General features: G+C 23.7%; 6 protein-coding genes across 6 annotated transcripts; 2 read left to right on the top strand and 4 right to left on the bottom strand. All coding sequences in view use genetic code 6, as the record gives it.

The window, feature by feature from the left end:
* Positions 1–122: 122 nt before the first annotated feature.
* TTHERM_00585040 (dual-specificity kinase domain protein) lies at positions 123–2,348 on the top strand (the record flags this gene model as incomplete). Its single annotated transcript, XM_001032610.3, has 2 exons — positions 123–342; positions 505–2,348. The coding sequence occupies 2 exons, from the start codon at positions 123–125 to the stop codon at positions 2,346–2,348; spliced, it is 2,064 nt and encodes a 687-aa protein (XP_001032610.2).
* Positions 2,349–4,087: 1,739 nt separating this feature from the next.
* TTHERM_00585050 (ATPase, histidine kinase-, DNA gyrase B) lies at positions 4,088–8,282 on the top strand (the record flags this gene model as incomplete). The annotated part of the gene is made up of 4 exons (XM_001032611.2): positions 4,088–4,150; positions 4,330–4,890; positions 5,100–7,360; positions 7,418–8,282. The coding sequence occupies 4 exons, from the start codon at positions 4,088–4,090 to the stop codon at positions 8,280–8,282; spliced, it is 3,750 nt and encodes a 1,249-aa protein (XP_001032611.2).
* Positions 8,283–8,940: 658 nt separating this feature from the next.
* Positions 8,941–12,964, bottom strand: TTHERM_00585060 (endo-1,4-beta-xylanase xylA, putative; the record flags this gene model as incomplete). The annotated part of the gene is made up of 2 exons (XM_001032612.1): positions 8,941–12,209; positions 12,478–12,964. The coding sequence occupies 2 exons, from the start codon at positions 12,962–12,964 to the stop codon at positions 8,941–8,943; spliced, it is 3,756 nt and encodes a 1,251-aa protein (XP_001032612.1).
* A 750-nt stretch (positions 12,965–13,714) lies between these two features.
* Positions 13,715–15,520, bottom strand: TTHERM_000585069 (flavin-binding monooxygenase-like protein; the record flags this gene model as incomplete). Its single annotated transcript, XM_012799644.1, has 2 exons — positions 13,715–14,629; positions 14,942–15,520. The coding sequence occupies 2 exons, from the start codon at positions 15,518–15,520 to the stop codon at positions 13,715–13,717; spliced, it is 1,494 nt and encodes a 497-aa protein (XP_012655098.1).
* A 272-nt stretch (positions 15,521–15,792) lies between these two features.
* On the bottom strand, positions 15,793–17,541 carry TTHERM_00585070 (flavin-binding monooxygenase-like protein; the record flags this gene model as incomplete). Its single annotated transcript, XM_001032613.2, has 2 exons — positions 15,793–16,707; positions 16,963–17,541. The coding sequence occupies 2 exons, from the start codon at positions 17,539–17,541 to the stop codon at positions 15,793–15,795; spliced, it is 1,494 nt and encodes a 497-aa protein (XP_001032613.2).
* A 434-nt stretch (positions 17,542–17,975) lies between these two features.
* TTHERM_00585080 (flavin-binding monooxygenase-like protein) lies at positions 17,976–19,524 on the bottom strand (the record flags this gene model as incomplete). Its single annotated transcript, XM_001032614.1, has 2 exons — positions 17,976–18,887; positions 18,946–19,524. The coding sequence occupies 2 exons, from the start codon at positions 19,522–19,524 to the stop codon at positions 17,976–17,978; spliced, it is 1,491 nt and encodes a 496-aa protein (XP_001032614.1).
* Between the last annotated feature and the right edge of the window lie 311 nt (positions 19,525–19,835).

The raw sequence follows: 19,835 nt of genomic DNA on the forward strand, positions 1-19,835 counted from the left end.
GAAGTTTAAAGATCATTTGTGCTTTATAAAAATTATTTACTTTGCAAATATATTTAATTAACTTTTAATTATTACATCAAAATATTCATAATTACTACAAATAAAAAAAGCAATAAGCTATAATGGATGACTGGGTAACTAAAAAAATAGATTAGTATATACTTGTGAATCATAAATTAGGTAGAGGATCATATGGTACTGTATATAGAGGATACTTAGAATAAGATGAAAATTAAATGATTGCAGCAAAATAAATTCCTATTAAAGAAATATGTTCATCTACATCTAGGATTTAATATATAAAAAGAGAGATTGAAAATCTTTAAAAAATAGATAGTAAATGTAAAATTTTTTATTTATTGTTAGATTTAAGCACGTGTAATAGTATAAATATAAAAGTTCTATGTAGAATCAGATTAATTGCATATTTTAAACACCCTATTTCACATTCATTTTATTGATGAAATTGAATATCACTAATAATTTAAAATTAATAATAAAAAGATGTTGTGAAGTTGTTTGGTGTTTCAAGAACATAAACAAATTTGTATATGTTTTTGGAATATTGTGTTGATGGAGATCTTAAATCATATTTAAAAAAGAAGGAAAATAAAATACTTAGCGAACCAGAAGCAATTAAAATTTTTAAGCATATTGTTGAAGGGTTTAAAGAACTAAATAAGTATAAAATAATTCATAGAGATATCAAGCCAGCAAATTTACTTATAAGTAATGGGATAGTAAAGCTTGCTGATTTTGGTTTTTCTAAAGTTGTCGAAGATGAAGAAGCTAGACTTAGATCATTTATAGGATCGCCTCTTTATATGGCTCCAGAACTTTAAGAATAAATGCCTTTTTCTTCAAAATGCGATGTTTGGAGCACTGGTATAGTACTTTATGAAATGTTATATGGCAAAACACCATGGAATGGCTCATCATAATTAAATTTATTTGAAAATATTAAAAACTAACCTTTAGTCTTTCCTGATGAGCCTATTAGGTCAAACAAACTTAAATCTCTTATCAAAAAGATGCTTTAGTACTATGAAAAAGACAGAATTAGCTGGTCAGAAATATTTGATGATGACTTAATTAATGGTGTTCGCAAAAGTATGGAAGAAAGCTTCAGAAAAAGAGATTTAGTGGAAGGTTTTTTAGAAAAGTCTATATTAGAAAATGAAGCCTATATTTAAAAGAATCTTGTGGTTGATTATTTAGCCCATATAGAAGAAGAAGAAGATGATGAATATGAAAGAGAAAGAAAAAAGACTAATGGACACTCAAATCATGCTAAAAATAATTAAAAGAAAATAAATAAATAAATTGATGAAGATGATAATGATGATTTAGTAGCTTCAGAAGAAAATCATACTGAAATTATGGACGAAAATCGTAGTGGAGCTTAATATTAAGTGAAACAACTTTAGTTCAAAACAAAAGCAAATTCATCAAACTTAATCACTTTTTAAGATTCAAAATCTAGTATTTCCCCTAAAATAAAGTAGGAATTAAAAATTGAGTCTTAAAGTAGTTTTGAAAACTAAAAATCAAAAGGGACCTAAAAGTCAATTGACTTCTTCTTTGGAGAAACATCTGAAGAAAAATACACTTTTGAAGAGAAAGCTGAATAATTAATAAAAGATTAAATAGATGCAGAAAAAATGAGAAAAAATATTTTAAAAGTAAACGAGTATATTTTATATGAAAGAAACGTTAGCTTCTTTTACAACTTTGTTATATAGAAATTAATACTTGCTTACAATGAAAAAACATTAAAGATTCCTCAAGATTTATATTACAGGGTTATATTTATTATTAGTAAATGTTAAACTATAAATCTCAACAAAGTTATAACCATGTTGACTTCACCCAAAAGCGAATTTAGTCAAGCTATTTGGGATTAGTATTAATTATCTCTTGATTATTTAAAAACATAGAAGCTTTTAATTTAGGACTGTTGGTATGCCAAGAAGTTTAACTAAGAGCTATTAAAAAAAACAACTCAAATAGTCAACGAAGTTCTCAAAAAGGAATCAAATCCCCAACAAATTACATTCTTGAAACTCTACTAAGGTGTTTTAAACCAAAAAATGGATTATGATTCAACTTTTAAGCAAGCTTATCAAAAAACCCTCTCTGAATTAATATAATCTGCCAAGCAGCAAGCTATAGAGACTGATAAGAAAGATGCTTTAATTATCTTTAAGTATTTATTTGTTTGTCAAAACCCATATAGCATTTTTAAAAATTCAGAATTTGACTTCAGTAGATTCTACGAACAGCTTGAAAATATTAAACTGTAACAGCTAAGATAAGAAATATTATAAAACCCCTCATTTAAATAGTGATTATCACAAAGTAACAAAATACTAACAATTTAGCAAACAAATAAATTAAATTTTTAATATTTTTTTTAAAGATATAATAACATATCTACTTTTTCAATGATTTCATTAAAATTAAGGTTCATCCATCCATACATACATAATTTTTTATTTAAATAATGTATAATTTATATTACTATTAATTAATATTAATAATTTAATTCTTAAAAACTTAATTCTAAAATTTAAATAAATTTTTACAAATATTTTTGATCAATCAGTCACTTCTTATTTAAGTCTAATTTTTCAAAATTATAAATTACCATTAAATAATTAATAAAATTTTTTTATTATTTTATTTTTCTTCCTTTGAAAATAGCAAAATATTTTCTGCCAAATTTTAAAGTATATTTAATTGAATGTTTCTTAAACAAAAATTGTTATTACTTCACTAACTAGTTTAACCAACTCAATAAAATCCTTACATTCAATAGAAATAAATAGCCTTAGCTTCTTACAACAAATCGTACTATAGCTTCATTAATAGCCTTGGACTTCTAATTTCTTAAAAAAATAATTCAGCCAATCTATTAATCTTAATTAAATCAAATGCTTATTTTATAAATTAAATGTCCCTATTTAAAATGAAGGTGAATTAAATGAAATTTTTGTATTGCTTTAATTATTTAAATTTTGAAATTCTTAGCAAATATAAATATACCACAATTTTATGGAAAAGAACTTAATAAAATTTTAAATCTTTCAGAAGTGTTCTTTTAAATAAAATTGCATATATTATAGAAACAAGATAGAAAATATTTAAATTAAATTTAGTGATTATAAATTATTTTGGATAAAAACTTTCTATAGTTAAAGAATTAATTTATGTTTATTTTATTTTATTTTATTTTAGTTTAGATTTGTTCATAAGAAAATAGTGATTAAAGAATAAAATTATTTAAATATAAACTAAACTATCATTATTATTATTAGCATAATCATTTTTGTTTGAAATAAATTTTTTTTCATTATTTTTTTAAGCGAACAATTTATAATGAAAATTTATTTAACACTTATAAATAAAGTTAACTTTTTTATCCACAAATGTTTGTTAAAAAGAAATTAAATAGAGACTGAAAAAGAATTAATATTGTTTAGATTAAGTAGAAGCAATAGAGAACTGAAATTAAAAAATTAATTCCTTATAATGTAGAATTTTAAAGTAGAACAAATATCTTAATTTATCTAAAAATATTTTATTTAGTTACTTTTTATATCTACCTCTCTACTTTATTTGATCCTTGAGATATACTCTGTTACTAAATTGTAGTAGTAAACAGGTTGGATGCTTGTTATCATTATTTTCATCTTATTAACTAACTTAATTCAATTCTATCTAATTCGCAAGCAAGGGAAAGAATAGGCATTATTCATTTTTTATATTTTAAATCTTTGCGCAATTACTGAATACTTTGTTTAGAGCTAAGGAAAATATTACTGCCTTTACTTTACGATATGCTTGGCTATTTAAAAAATATTTATAGAGTTTAAAAAGCAATTTAATCATATCTTTATCATATGTACTAATGCATTAATATTATTATATATCCTTCTAAGGATCAATATTGCAATGAAATGTTTAGAAATATAAGATTTAATACAATAGCTCTAGTTTGCATAAATATCTATTTTTATATTCGTCATTCCAATAGAATTAAATACTACGAAACAGAAACATAGAGTTATAGAAATCCTATAACTGAATGGATAAAGCTACAGCTAACAAAAAGATGTAGAAAACAATTAAAGTTTAAATGAAGAAGATAGTAAATGCTAGAATAGCAAAATATTCAAGCTATAAAATAATAATTAGAAGATTAATATAAACACCAAGTTTTTGAATATTTAAAAACTACTTTAGGATGATATTAGATTTAAAAATGATTAGACTCTCAATAAATTAATAGGTTTGAATAGTAATAATATTAATTTATTTCCGAATTAGCATTGTTTGCTTAATAACACCAGCTTAATAGAAAGCAATTAATTACATTATACTAATATTACTCCTCACTCTTTTATAGGTTACGAGAAAAAATCTTATAATAAAATACTTAACTTAATAGAAGAAGTATCTGATAACATATCTCTTGGAGTCGCAATTTTCAATTCTTATAAAGAACTTATTTATACAAATAACACTATAACACAACATTTTATTAAAGTTAATACTTAAAAAACATCCATTAAATAATAGTTACTTTTGTATTCCTTAGATAACAAAAATGTCTCTTCTTTAGCCCTAAAAGTAAATAGCTAAAAGCAAAGCAAGATAGATGGTGGAATCAATAGATCTACTACAATGGGACCATCAATTAGGTTAATTTAAAATAGCAGCTAAGTTATAAAATAATTTATAAACTCTAATTATTATGAAAATTATGAATTCTAACATGGATAAAGTGACAAATTAAAAAAATCATTAGCAGATTTAGAAGATAAAAATCTTAATAAAAATAGTAGTAAGAAGAAAACTACTTTCACCTTATCTAATGAAAATTTTGAAGTAATTAATTAATAAAATTAAAAACTTAATCACTTTATGAAAAAATAATTTTTTTTTCACAGCAATTATATCAATTTTAATTATTCCATTTAAAATTATATCAATTTTAATTAATCCATTTAAAATTAATTATAACAAATTTAATTAATATAAAAATTTTAATCATTCTATTTTACAATTAATAAATTAATATTTTAATTTATTTATAGCAATAGAAGACTAACTCTATCTTTTATCAAGATACTGATATCAGAAGATCAAACTTGCTGACATCTAATAAAAGTATTTTTGTAAAAGGAAGCTCCCTAAGTAAAGTCAACTTAAATAAAAACAATAAAATCAGAGAAAAGCTAAATTCGGGTTTATGCACTCTTGGAGAATTAGTATAAATAATTACTGATCTAAATAATTATAGAAACGAAAATATATATAAGAGTGCTTAGGTTCTTTAGCATCCTTCCAAGTTGTAGCCTTTTGCTTTTAAGCGTGGAAAAAGTTAAGAAGACATATATTAGAACGAAAACTCTAGGCAAAGTATATAACAATCAAAACATGATAATACAAGCAATTTAAACGCAGCAGATTGCATCAATAGCTATCAAAGTTTTCAGTAAACCGACAATTTTATGATAACCAAAATAGATTATCACATTCAGGCTAATGAAGTTATAGTAACAACGAAAAACAAATAAAATGAAAAAATATTAATAAAATTTAAAGCTTATTACATTAAAGAATAGTAATCTACCACAAATACCTCTAATCTAAATTAGCCTAATATTGAAATTAGCTCTTATAATAACAATTAGTTTGATGAAATTAATTCTGAGTAAAACATTTAAGATGAAGAACAAGAGTACGAAGAATCAAAATAGCAATAATAGCTTACATCTAGTAACATAATAGTGATAGTAGAATTCATTAAAAATATTTTATTTGGATATGATTTGGACAACGAAGACACTAAAGATGAAATCAATAATTATAAAAAGAAGATTCTGTCATCTGTATCTCATGAACTAAAGACTCCTCTGAATTGCAGCATTTAACTATTAGATTTGCTTTATTAATCTGATACAATTGATGAAATTTAAAAAAAAATGTTTATCGAACCAGCTCTCAATTCTAATTAGCTATTGCTCTGCATGATAAATGATATTTTAGATTTTGCTCTTATTGAAAAGGGAGAACTCAAATTGACTTTCAAATCATTCAGCATAATTGATTTAATCAGAGAATGTATAAGCTACTTTATTATCCAAGCTGCCTCTAAAGAAATTTAGATTGAACTAAATTTTGACTAAAATATTCCCTAAATTATTCATTCTGATGAAATGCGAGTTAAATAAGTAGTAATTAGCTTGCTTAGCAATGCCATTAAGTTTACTCAGTATGGAAGTATTTCGATTAATGTTGATTGCATTCTTTTACATAATCCTCCTTAGGCAGCTACAGAAATAATTAAAGTTACAGTATCAGACACTGGTTGTGGGATAGAATAATAAGTTCTAAAAAATATTTTTGATGGCTTAAAATACAGACAAGATTCTCCATAGCAAAGCTATAATTTTTACATGGATTCAACAAAAAAGAGGAGTATTTCAAACAGTAAAGAATAGTAGAGAAAGCTCAACACAGAAGGAGTAGGCTTAGGACTTACAATTGCAAACAATATTGCCAAAGGGTTAGGAGGTAACAGAAAAATTGAGGTTTAGAGCTAGCTAGGAAAAGGTTCTACATTTAGTTTTTACATTGTCAACAGATCTTAAAAATCTAAAGGCTGTGAAATAAATAATTACAAGTTTATGAGCTAATCTTTTTCACAGTGGAGATCATTTTAATCTAAAGAAATAAGCGAACAAATCTCGTTGAATGACAACTATAATTCTTCATATAATAAATCAGAGGATATAAGCAATCACGCATATTCTAATGGTATAATAACAAATAATTTAAATTGTAAATAAATTAATCATAGAATCTCATTATCAGTTTCATGTAACAACATTGAAAATTCTAACAAAAATTTAGATTTTAATGAGATTCAAGTAGAGATTAATGATAGCTAGTAAATTTAAGCTAAATCACCATTTAAAGTAAATAAACCAAGAAATCTATTTTTCTAAAACTAACAATTATCGGGTAAGTTCTTAAATACTAATGAAACTTTACAATAAAGCATAAATAATTAACTTATATAAGAAGATTCGTGCGAAATTATGAGTGACATGAATTCTCATAAACATATTTCTATTCCAAATTAACCTATTATTCCCACTTTTTTTTCTCATTATTATTAATCTTCATTATTACAAAATAATAACACAGATTTAAGTTTAAAAAGCCTAGCTGAAGGATAATTTAGTTAGCAAGATTGTTACCCTCAGAATTCTAACAATCAAGTCCGCATCAAAGATTTAGAATTGCAGTAAATGCAAAATAATTTCCAAATTTTCCTAAAAAACACAAGGTAACTTTATTATCTATTGAATTTTATATTTTTAATATTCTTCACCATAAATAAAAGGACATCTTTTTCAATATAAAAAATTAATTAAAATTCAATGGATTTAACAAATTATGCTGAGAACTTAAAATTAAATAACTAAGGATCCTAATACAAGTAAGACTGTAATAATGCAACAAATAATTTGAAGATTAATAAAACTAATTACCAATAGTCAATAACAAGTTTGAAACAAATAGGAGGTATATCGTGCAAAGTTATACCTTCCTAAAACTCGAATTAAAACTTATAAAGGGCCCCTAAAAATAGTTCAATTAGCAATCTTGATTAAAATATATACAATAATAATATTAATAATAATAATTTTATTGAAAATAACAATTAAAAAAGTATCCAAATTGACTTGAATAATGGTAACAACAATAATAATAATAAACCAATAAAAAAAGAAGATACATAATAAATGAAAAATGTTAAAAGCTTACTAAAAGAAAAAAATTAAAAAAAAACCTGTGGATGTAGTAACATTCTGATAGTTGATGACAACCAGTTTAATCTTCATGCCTTACAATTAAAACTAAAAAATTATGATTTTATAATTGAAGTAGCAAATAGCGGCATTGAAGCAATCAGTAAAGTGTAAGAAAAGTTTGAGAAATCTAACTGTTGTAAACAGCATAGACTAATTTTTATGGATATTGATATGCCAATTAAAAATGGATACTAAACAACTAAAGAAATAATAAATTTTTATAATAATTAAAAAGTCAAACCAACAATAATATCTGCATGTACTGCATATATTTAAGAAAGCGAAGTAAAATAAGCCAAAGAATCAGGTATGAAGTATTATATTACAAAACCAGTTGCCACAGAGTAGTTAGAGGAAGTCTTATTTAAAGTATTTTTATAAAAAAAGCTATGAAATCTAAAAATAATTATTAAACAATCTAATCTTTAAAAAATTTTAAAATACAAATAAAATTAATTAATTATAAAGAATGCAATATTTTCTTAAATTTTTTTTTTTTAATTTATAACAAAATATATTTATTTATTTAATTACTTACTTACTTACCTTATTAGAGTTTTATACATTTATTCTCTTGTATTTAAATTCATTTAATGTTTTAAATTAAAATTAATTTAAAAAAAAATTATCTTTTTATTAGGCTAATTTTCAGAATTAAAATTTAATAAAAATTAAATATATTTTAGATAAGAATCAGTGAATCAGTTTAATCAATTACTATTTTTTAATTTAATAAAAAAAATTAATTTATTATTTTTATTTCTCATAAATAAATAAATAAAATAACTTTTTTGATATTAAAATTTATAAAATACTAATTTATAAATATGTATGTTATGACTTGTTTTATAATATTTTAATTTTATGGAATTTAATTATATGCTAACTATCTATATAAATATTTAGTTTAAATATAAAATCGTAGAGTTTATTAATGGATTTGAATAATTTTATTTTGTAGAATTTAGCTTGGTTAAATTTAAAAAGATGAAATAATCCTTTTAATTTATTTGGTTATTATTAAATTTTGTTTAAGTTTAATTAAAATATTTCAATTTTTGTTTTATTTTTAAGGATTTTCTTCTTTTTTGAATAGCAAATATTGACTTAAAAAGTTAATTAGATGAATGTATTAGCTTTTGCTTACCTATTTATCTTCGAAATATGCTGATATTCCTTTTATCCAGAAAGAAATCATGAATTCATTTACAACATAATGCATCAAACAAGGCTCGCTATCCATGAGAGAATAGTAGTCTTGCTTATTTAAACATAGTTTTATAAATATTTCTAAGAATTTGAAATCTTGAGCTTTTGAATCCATTTGTGTTAAATTGTATTTTTATATCCAATTAGATAAGAATGGGAAAATATTAGAAAAGAATGTTTCTGAATCTTCATTTATTATTTAAAAGAAATTGTAAGTAACACCTGCTCTTATACGTAACTTAGAAATACGAATCTATAGATCTAAAATTGATTTACTATCTGTTTCTTTCAACTCCTCTAATAAGAATTTTTGTAAATGATCGAAAAATCTATCGTTAAGAGAGAATTTAAGGCGCTGTTAATTTGCTTAATAAAAATTCTAATATGGAACATTTTTGTAAAGTACAGGCAAGAGTGTGGCAAGAAAAATTTAGTTATCAGCTGGATTGGGATTTCTAAAATAATTGCAAAGCTCGTAACTTTTCATCATAGATTGTCCTAATTCTTTCAATCTCTTTTCAAATGGATTATCAAAGAATTCAGAACGAATATTTTCAAAGCTTAAAATTACTTAGTTTCTCAGTTTTGGATCCAACTTAATTGTGTTAAGGGTGTCCCAAAAAATTTTTTTAATTGAAAAAAAGTCATAGTGGCTTAATGAATGTTTATACTGCTTAAAAATACCGATTTGCATTTAAATAGTCTCTCTATCTTCATTTATTAAGGCACAGAAAAAGGGCATAAGATACTTGTCTATTAAATTATCATCATCTTCTTCAACGTAACTCATTTTGCTTGCATTATTTATATAGTTATTAAACGTCTTTACACCAGCAACTAGGAGCAGTCTTAATCTAACAAATCCTCCTAATTTATCTATCAACGTTTAAGGGAGTATATATTTTTCTACATTACTCTAAATCTTTTTAAAAAATCTATCCAAACCTTGTTTGATATACGATTATTCATCATTTTCTCCATTATAGCTTTCTTATGATTTTCTTTATTAAAGTGGCTATTTTTATAGTTCTTATTCAACGTTATCAATATGAAATTCCTCTATACTTGATTATTTTTTTATTTCTTTTGATTATTTCTGCAAACAATTTACTATTACATCAATTACTTATTTCATTATTTCTTCTGGGATTTTTTATCCAAATTTAAACTGAGTACTCTCTGACTCAACAACTGAATTACATGGAATGTTTATGAGACTTATTCTATCGTTTGCTCTGTTGTTTTATGCTAATTTTATATAATATTCCTTTTTGAATTCATCAAACATATCATCTATGCAAAATTAAATAAAGCTCATCATAAAAAACACAAATTGTTCTTAATCCATAAGACAATTTCTTAAAATGTTTTTAAAAACTCTAGGCCTATCTCTCAAAAATTATTCTAAACCTTATCTTATATAAATCTTTTTTTATTGCAAATAATCTACAAAATTAGTTTCTTTGGCAAGCTCCTTTTCACATGTTTCAACATGTTAAGCTTTTTATTGTTATGATATTAATTCATCACTATCTATATCAAAGTTTTAATGGCTCCCAATAGATTTTAGAGTTAATGATCCTTTATTGAAATCAGTTTTTTATTTTTTAATTTTGAATTGAGTAAATGTGGCTTAAGGTGATTAAAATCGGAAATCCCCATTATTATTTATAGCTATATTTGTAATAGTATTTTATAGTTTTGAGGGAATCTATATTAACTATTAGGATCCTCTTTATGGAGATACCTGATTTTGTAATGGTAAGTTAGTTATACTAGGATTTTGGCGATGTTTAATTATTTCAGAAACATCTGTAACAATTATAGCTTAAGATTAAGCTTTTCTACCTTTGTTCTAAAATTTATTTGATTAGGGTGATGAAAATCTGTTATTCATATTTTCCTTAATTAAATCTACAAATTACTAGTTTTATTTATTTTCGTGTTAAAAATTTTCTTCCTGCTGCTTTAACTTTTGTTATTAAATTATTTGGTTCCTCTCCTAAACCAATTCCATTATTCTTAAGGAATCTGATTTATGCTTAAAGAAGGAAGAAAGGCTATTAACACTTGAGAACTATTTTTTTCTCTAAGCTTTATCTTCTTGCGAACCAATGCTATTATTTGTGCTTTATGCACCTTTATATTCTTCTTAATAATGATAGTTTTATTTATGTTCTCTGGAGAATCTTAACTCATCCTTATTTTGCAATTTTTAGAAATCATCTAAATCTTTCTTAGAAGCTGGAAACATTAATGGAGGAAGCTCTATTTTGCCATTAGAAGAGTCAGGAGCTTCTTGCTTTTTCGACCTCAAACTAAATTCTTCTAAACTGACTTAATCTTTATCTTTTAAGAATATGTTATGCATAATGCTTTTTTTCTAAGTATTATCAAAGTATTTAGTGCTATTCAAGCTGTTAGCCTAATGATAATTTCTTAATGTACTAGATCCAGGTGTCCCATCTGATGATGAAAATTCAAATTAGTTAGGTTTATCATACAATTGCTATTGTTTTTAAATAATCCGATTTAAATAATTTTTATAAGCTGTATTTGCAGCAGAAGATCCAGCATTATTCTTTTTATGTTCATTATCAGATGGATTTTTGGCTGTTTATAATTGAGTAGATTAGTTACCTTAGTTTTAGTTTTACATTTATTCAATTTCACTGTAGATCTTTTTTTATGGAGTACAATTCAATGAAAAAATTTTTCCATTATTTTCTTTTGGATTTTTAGAACCTATAAAACTTGACATCTACTACTTTAATGGATTTAAAATATCTTAGCTTTGTAACTAAGATATTTAGAAAGAATTTTGCATATTAGGCAATTATATATCTCTTGAAGATATGCATTTTCGACCATAAGCGTTATTTTGTCCATTGATTTATTATTTAGATGTATTTTTTTCTGCAAAAGACTTTTTTAAGTTGTTTTCCATTTGGTCATTGATACAAAAATTAGAAGCATTACTTAAAGTATCTTAATTTAAATTTGATTGATATCTTCTGTTTTTAATTGCTTCAGTCGATTTTCTCATCCCATTTTATAATTATTGCAGCTTAGGCTTCTCTTTTTCTTCTTAGCTATCGTTCTACTATTCTTCTATTATTTATTTATTAATTTATATTATAAATATATTATTATATATTATAACATCACTAAAACCATACAAAAAAATATTAATAATTGAAAAAAAAACCCTTTTATATAAATACTATTCTTATATTGTTATTTTCTCAAAAATAGGATTGTGGCTTATTAAAAAAGAATAAAAATTAATAAAAGTTATTTGGTAATTAGTTAACAAATTCTTGATGTTAAAAATTCCATGAAAGTTAATTAATAAATTATATATATATATATTAATTACCCTTTTCCTTAAATATGAAGCGTATTGAGGAAGTTGGTAATGCAGTGGAATTGTTTGGCGATTCAAATTAGTTTTTAAAATTATTTTATAGCTAATCTCTTAGTATCTTAAATTATTATATGGCATGATTTGTATCTTCATTTTTCATCTTAAAATTTGTGCTAGTTCTAGCATTTGAGTTTAATATATCATATTAGTGTGAATGTTTTAAGTTTTGACTATTAATCTCAGGTCCTTCTATCACCATTTTTTTTACTGAAAATGTCCTAGTTTCTTTCCTTTTAATATTATCTATCTTTTTTGGAAGTGAAACGCTTTAGGGTACTTTTTTGTTTACAGGAGACAATATTTGATTCTATTCGATTTAATCAATCATAGCATTTAAATTAGAGCTACTCCTACCTTTTCCAGTAGGAATATTGACTAAACTTATTGGTATATTTAACTATGAAAAATACCTTTCTTATCTGTTTGATTCAGGATTCATCTAGGATAACTATTATTTATAACTAAGCGAATTTAATTTCTCCAGTTTTGTATTAAATTTTTTTCTTCTTTCTTTATTCTTACTTTGATGCTACGACTCTAACTAATTTAATTATGCCTTAATTCTAAGTTTTGATTGGATCCTTTTTTTTTTAGAAAAATTATTTAATTAATCAATAGGCTTTTTAGTAGTTTTTCAAAATTTTAACTAAATTAATTTGATAATTGATTTATTTCATAGTTTCTTTAAAAATAATTACATAAAAAATTAGTATAAAAAACTAAGGTCTATTTATCTATCAATCTCAGTGTTTCATATAATTAATTAATAGGTTTCTTTTTCCTTCAGTAAATTTTCAATTAATTTAGTGTGCCTTTACTGGCGATTTAATAACTAATTTATTATTTCAGCCATCAATATTTGTTCGCCTTAAGATAAACTTTTTAAATTTTATAATGGCATGCTTACTTAAGATTACATATTTTTTAATTGAATAAGGCTTAATAAATTAATAATTTCTTTAAAAAGTTATGTTATTCTTTTATAAAACCTCGTTATTTGAAAACTTTAAAGTAAAATTTTATTTTCACATATATTATTGTAAGCTAAGTAAATAAATTATAAACATCTTAAAACCATACAAATCATTTTATGAAATTTAATTATGTTGAGTTAAATATTCCATTTAATTATTTAATAATTTTTAATCATATTTAGATAATCCTTAACAACTTTTTAGAAAATATTCTTTCAAAATAATGCCTCATTAGGACTATAATTTTTTGGTAATAAATGAGATACTTATTATTACTTCATCCAAGGATAGTTGCCCTTTTACAAGAAATTAATTGAGATAGGAACATATAAGTCCTTTATGTATTTGTTAAATTCTTCATCTAATTGCATTCCTGCTAATTCAGAAAGCTATTTAGAGTATTCTATTTCATTTAATCCAACAAAATAACAGACTTTGAAATAATCTCTTCCATCTACAAACTTTGACTATGATTACTTGAAATCTTCTTAGTAATCTCTTAACATATCCTCTTTAGAAGGCAAAGTTATTAATTTATCTATAAATCTTTAAGCAATTATCGCCTATCTTTCAAACATTTGCTATATTGAAATTGTATTGTAAGTCAAACCTAAAAATATTAAATCAGGTTCTTTAACACTAAACATTCTTTTATAAAGTGGACCGCAACTATTTTTTCTTTCATTTTCTGGTACCAACTCTATAAGATTATCATTAGAGTTTTCCAAAAAAGGAAAACTATATTGATATCCTGTGGCATATAATAAGACGTCAACATCATCAATCTTTTCACCTGATTCTAAAATTAAAGATTTCTCATCTACAATTTTTTATATATAGGTTGATGACAGACAAAGCTTTTAGCAATTTATTTCTTCTTTGTAAGCTTCTGATTATTTTAATCTATCAATAGCCATTTGATTTCCTATCACAGTAATTTTTTTTGGCTACTACTACAATTCTGTTTACTTTAATATAATGCAAATCAAATCATGCGCAGACATACTTGTGCCATAAATCACAATGTGTTTGTCTGTAAATTTTTTGAGATGTTTCTATCTGAAGTAATGAGTGTGAATTTATTCTCCCTTAAAAAGTGATATATCACCTATTTTAGGGTAATTCGGAACCTAATTAACAATATAAAATGTTTTAATCTCCTTTATTCATTAACTAAAAAATGTATATCATTTCATTCAGACATCTGAAAGTAAAATATTTTAATTAAAAAAATTCATAAAAATGGAAAAGCTAATATTTTTTTGCATTTTTAAGGTTAATTAAAAATTAAGATAATCATTTATTTATTTAATTAATTCTTTAATCAAAATAATAAAAGAAATTTATAAGTAAAACTTTTAATTCTACTTATCAAAAACTTAAGAATTTATCAAAATATCTCAATTTAATATCTTTTATATTTAATTAAAATAAACTTATACAGAATAATGGCCTGTTGCTACAATGACGTTATCAGCTTGAAGGAATCTTATGTTTTCCTTATAATTTTATGCATCCTTTATTTCAACTAAGAACTTTTTATTTAAAGTAAAACCTACTTTCTCTATCTCTTCAGTGCTTAAATTCTTGACTAATTTAACTGATGAAACAAAAGTTTTGAAAACCATGTATTACTTAAGATTGTGGTATGCACAATAGTCTTACAAATATTAATAGAACTCCTCAGCTTTCATAAATTCCTAATATTCTTGTTTGCAAGGAAATCCCTTAAAAGTCATTAGATACTTTGGTATGTTTGCTTGGAGATTTTCATAAAGAGAGCTAGGTAAAACTCCGTAGTGGTGAAAAAATGAATTCTATTGGAGATTTGGATAGTCTTCTTCATTTTAATTATCAAAGTGCCACTGTCCACCTATATCTTCTCTATTATCTATACAAATCACATTATTATTTTCCTTTAAATATTTTGTTGCTAGAATTCCGCAAGGCCCGCTTCCTATAATTATAGTACTGTTTTGGCTATAATTTTACTAATACACTTCTACTCTGTTTTAATTCATTTTTTATGCAAGCAAATAAAAATTGATTGATTAAATTATTTAATTAATTAATTAATTAAAAACAAATTTAAGTAAATGATTGATAGTTTTTAAGGTTATTTTTTTCACCTATTTTTTAATCTTTTACACAACAACATTTTTTGGAATTTGGAATTTAAACCAACAAAATTTTCTAATTAAAAAAAAAATAGTAAGCAGATTTCAAAATATATGAATATTTAATTAAAAACTAATGATGATTTTTTATATTTATATGATTTTATATATTCGATTCAAAATAGATCTTCCTTAGGACTATAAGACTCTGGAATTAAATGAGAAATCTTTTCTTGTTTCATCCAAGGATAGTTACCTTTTAGCACAGTTTTTTCTGAAATAGGCACAAAAATATTTTTAACGTATGCATTAAACTCTTCATCAAATTGCATCTAAGCTAGCTCACAAAGCTATTTGGAATACTCATATTCATTTTATCCTGTAAAATGAGATACTTTAAAAAAATCTCTTCCATCTTTGAAGTTATACTGGGATTTTTAGAAATCATATTCAAAATCTTTTAGCATATCTTCTTATGAAGGTAAACTAATTATTTTATCTATAAACCTTTAAGCACAAATCACTTATCTTTCAAACATTTATTGGATTGTTGCAGTATTAAAAGTCATTCCTAAAAATATTAAATTTGGTTCTCTAACACAGAACAATCTTTTATATAAAGGACCAAAACAATTTTTTCTTTCGTTCTCCTTAACAAATTCAATAAGGTTATCATTTGAGTTTTCTAAGAATGGAAAGCAGTACTAATATCCTGATGCAAACATTAAAATGTCAATATTTTCTACATATTCTCCTGATTCTAAGATTAATGATTTTTCACTTACAAAACCTTTCACATTAGTAACAGCCAAAGCAAGCTATTTATTTTTTATCTCTTCCTTATAAGCTTCTGATTATTTGAATCTATCTATGATAACTATATTTGCTATCAAAGTTATTTTATAAGGATGCTAAGATCGATCAGTCTATTTTAATATAATACAGAGCAAATCTTAAGCTGATTAGCTCCCACCATAAATAACGAGATGTTTATTTGTGAATTTTTAAAGATAATTTTATCTAAAATAGTGGGTGTGAAATTTTTCGCCTTAGAATAATTCTAAATTTGATATTTTAGGATAATTAGGAACCTAATTTAAAACATTTTAATTTTTTATATTTTAATATATCAAAAAATATTATTATATAAAAAATATTTATCAAAATTGTAGTGTATATTTTTAACTTTTAAGAAAACTAGCTGAAAATATTATTTTCTATCTATCTAATGAGTTTATTTGTATGATACATCAAAAAATATCTTACTCATCAGTAAAGATAGTTTTATTCTAATAATAAAAGAAATAAAAAGTTGAAAAAATAATATAAAATTTTAATAAAAATACAGAGTAGTGACCTGTAGCGACAATAACATTGTCTGCTTATAAGTAACGCACATTTTTTCTATAATCGCTTGAATCTTTAATTTCAATTAAAAATCTTTTTGTTAATAGTTATCCTTTATTCTATTTTTCATCTTCACTTAAGTTTTTTATCAGTCTTACAGATGATACAAACGTGTTGAAAAGCATATATTTTTTAAGTTGATGATGGGCACAATAATCTTAAAGATATTCATAAAATTCTTCTGCTTTCATAAATTCTTAATACTCTGGCTTAGTTGGAAAGCCCTTGAATGTCATCTAAAATCTTGGTAAGTTTGCTTAAAGATTTTCATAGAGAGAACTACTCCATACTCCATAATGATGATAAAAAGCTGTTTATTGTAAATTGGGATGATTTTCTTCATTGTACTTATCAAAATTCCATTATCCTCCTATGTCTTCTCTATTTTCGATACAAATAATGTTATTATTCTTTGATAAATACTTACTAGCAAGGATTCCTGAAGGACCACTTCCAATAATTAAAACGCTATTTTTATCATAGCCATTTTTATAAATGTTTTCAATATTTTATTCCATTTTTTGAATTTACTTTTATATTACCAATTAAATATTTTATCACAATTTTTATGTTGTTAATTTCTGATACTTTATGTGCAATATTTGATGAGGTTAAGACTAGGAAAAATGAAATTTTAATATACACCATAAACTCTTTTATTTATCTTTCATATCTTATCCTTATATTATATATATGTTCCAAGGTTTATCATCTTATTTATTCTCAATTTATAAATGGTACAAATAAGTTATTTACACTTTAAACACGGTATATATAGCTAATAACTTAAAAACATATAAATAATTGAATATTTTACATTTCAGCTTCAATTATCTTATTTATCTTTCTATTTAAGAATAAATTGTTATTAAGCTATTAAAAAAAACTTGAAATAAAAATGTAAAATACAATAAAAATAAATAAATTGAGATGCTTTTATTTTAATAATATTTCAAAATTAGCCAGATTTTGGAAAATAGCCAGGAGGTAATTGAGAACTGACATTACTTTATTTCAAGTCAGGATAATTTCCTAAAAATGCATTTATGTAGAGAGGAAGCAAATTTTTAAGTAAATATCCATTATACTCTTCATCACTTGGAATGTCACAAAGGTTTGCAATTTATCTAAAAAATGTGAATTCATCGATACCTTTGTGTTAAGAGAATTTAATATATTTATTTCCATCGTTGTAAAGACTCAAAGCTTCTTAGTAATTATTATTAAAATCTTCTTACATAGCTTCTTATGTAGGTAATTTAATTTCATCTAAAATTACTTTAGAAACTAAAATTGCTTATCTTTCAGTTCCTTATTATGTTGATAAGACTTATTAGAGTATCCCAACAAAAATTAGATTTGGTTCTCTGACGCTGAATGTTCTTAAATACAAAGGCCCTAAACTGTAATTAGCACCTCTCTTCTAATACAAATCAATTAATTTATCTCTTTAAAAATTTAAGAAAGGGAAAGCATATTAATATCCTGTCGCATACATAAATATATCTATATTTTCTACTTTGTCGCCATTTTCTAAGACTAAAGAGTTTTCAGACTCAAATTATTTTATGTAGGGACTTAAAAATGTTAGAACACCGCTTTCGACTTCTTTTCTATAACTTTTAGTTTATTTAAAGAAATTTATCATCATTTCATTTCCAATCATAGTGATTTTTTAAGGCCTTTCTTCTTCTGTAGTTTTTTTTAGCAAAATATAAACAATATCTTAAGATGAAATGCCACAACCATAAATGACTAAGTGTTTTTTTTAAAAGATATTTGTTTTATTTACTCTATAATTATGAGTATGCATTGTCTAAGCTTTGAATACGTTTTTGTTTGGGATATCTGGATAATTAGGTACCTTATAAAAAATTATTTAAAAATATTCTGTTAAATTAATGATAATAAATTTAATATACTGAAAAATGGCCATTAGCAACAATAACATAATCTGCTTATAAAAATCTTATACTTTTATTATAATCTTCGTTTGAGACTATTTAAACTAAAAATTTTTTACTGATCTAAAAGCCAACTTGATTTTTTTCTTCATCGCTCAGATTAGCTGCTAAACGCACAGATTAAACATAAGTTTTAAAAAGAATTTTATTTTTAATGCAGTTTTTTAAGCTATAATCTTGAAGGTATTAGTAAAACTGTTAACAAGTCATAAATTCGCCAAACTCTTAATTTGCTGGGGTATCTTTAAAAATCATTAGCGATTTAGGCACATCACATATCAAATTTTCATACATAGAACTTTATAAAACTCCATGTTAATTGTAATAAGCATTATTTTACAAATTTGGATGAGTTTCTTCAGTATATTTTTCTTAGCACCACTACCCACCTAAATCTTCTTTACATTCAATACAAATTACGTTAACTTTACCATTCAAATATTTCAAGTTGGATAATCCACATGGTCCAGCTCCAATTATTAAAACGCTCTTTTAATCATATTTTGATTTATAATCTTATTCTATTTAATCTGTCATTTTGCATGAATTAATTATTTATTTATTTTGATTTACTTTTTAAAGATATTTTCTTTCTAATCTTTATTTACTTAATATTATATAGTTGATAATAGAGTGATAGAACCACAGATTATTTATTTATAGAAAATTAAATAATTTATTTTAAATAATTTTTGTTGAAAATTTAAATTTTATAAAAAAAGAGTTGAAATATCTCTTCTTATTATATTAAAATATGAGTCATATTATTTTTAAAATTCTTAAAAAAAATTTTAATTTCAAAAGCTTTATTTACAGTTAAAGTAACATAAATCATAAATCGGAAATAA

This window comes from Tetrahymena thermophila (genome assembly GCF_000189635.1).
Source record: "Tetrahymena thermophila SB210 genomic scaffold scf_8254444, whole genome shotgun sequence".
Lineage (NCBI taxonomy): Eukaryota > Ciliophora > Oligohymenophorea > Hymenostomatida > Tetrahymenidae > Tetrahymena > Tetrahymena thermophila.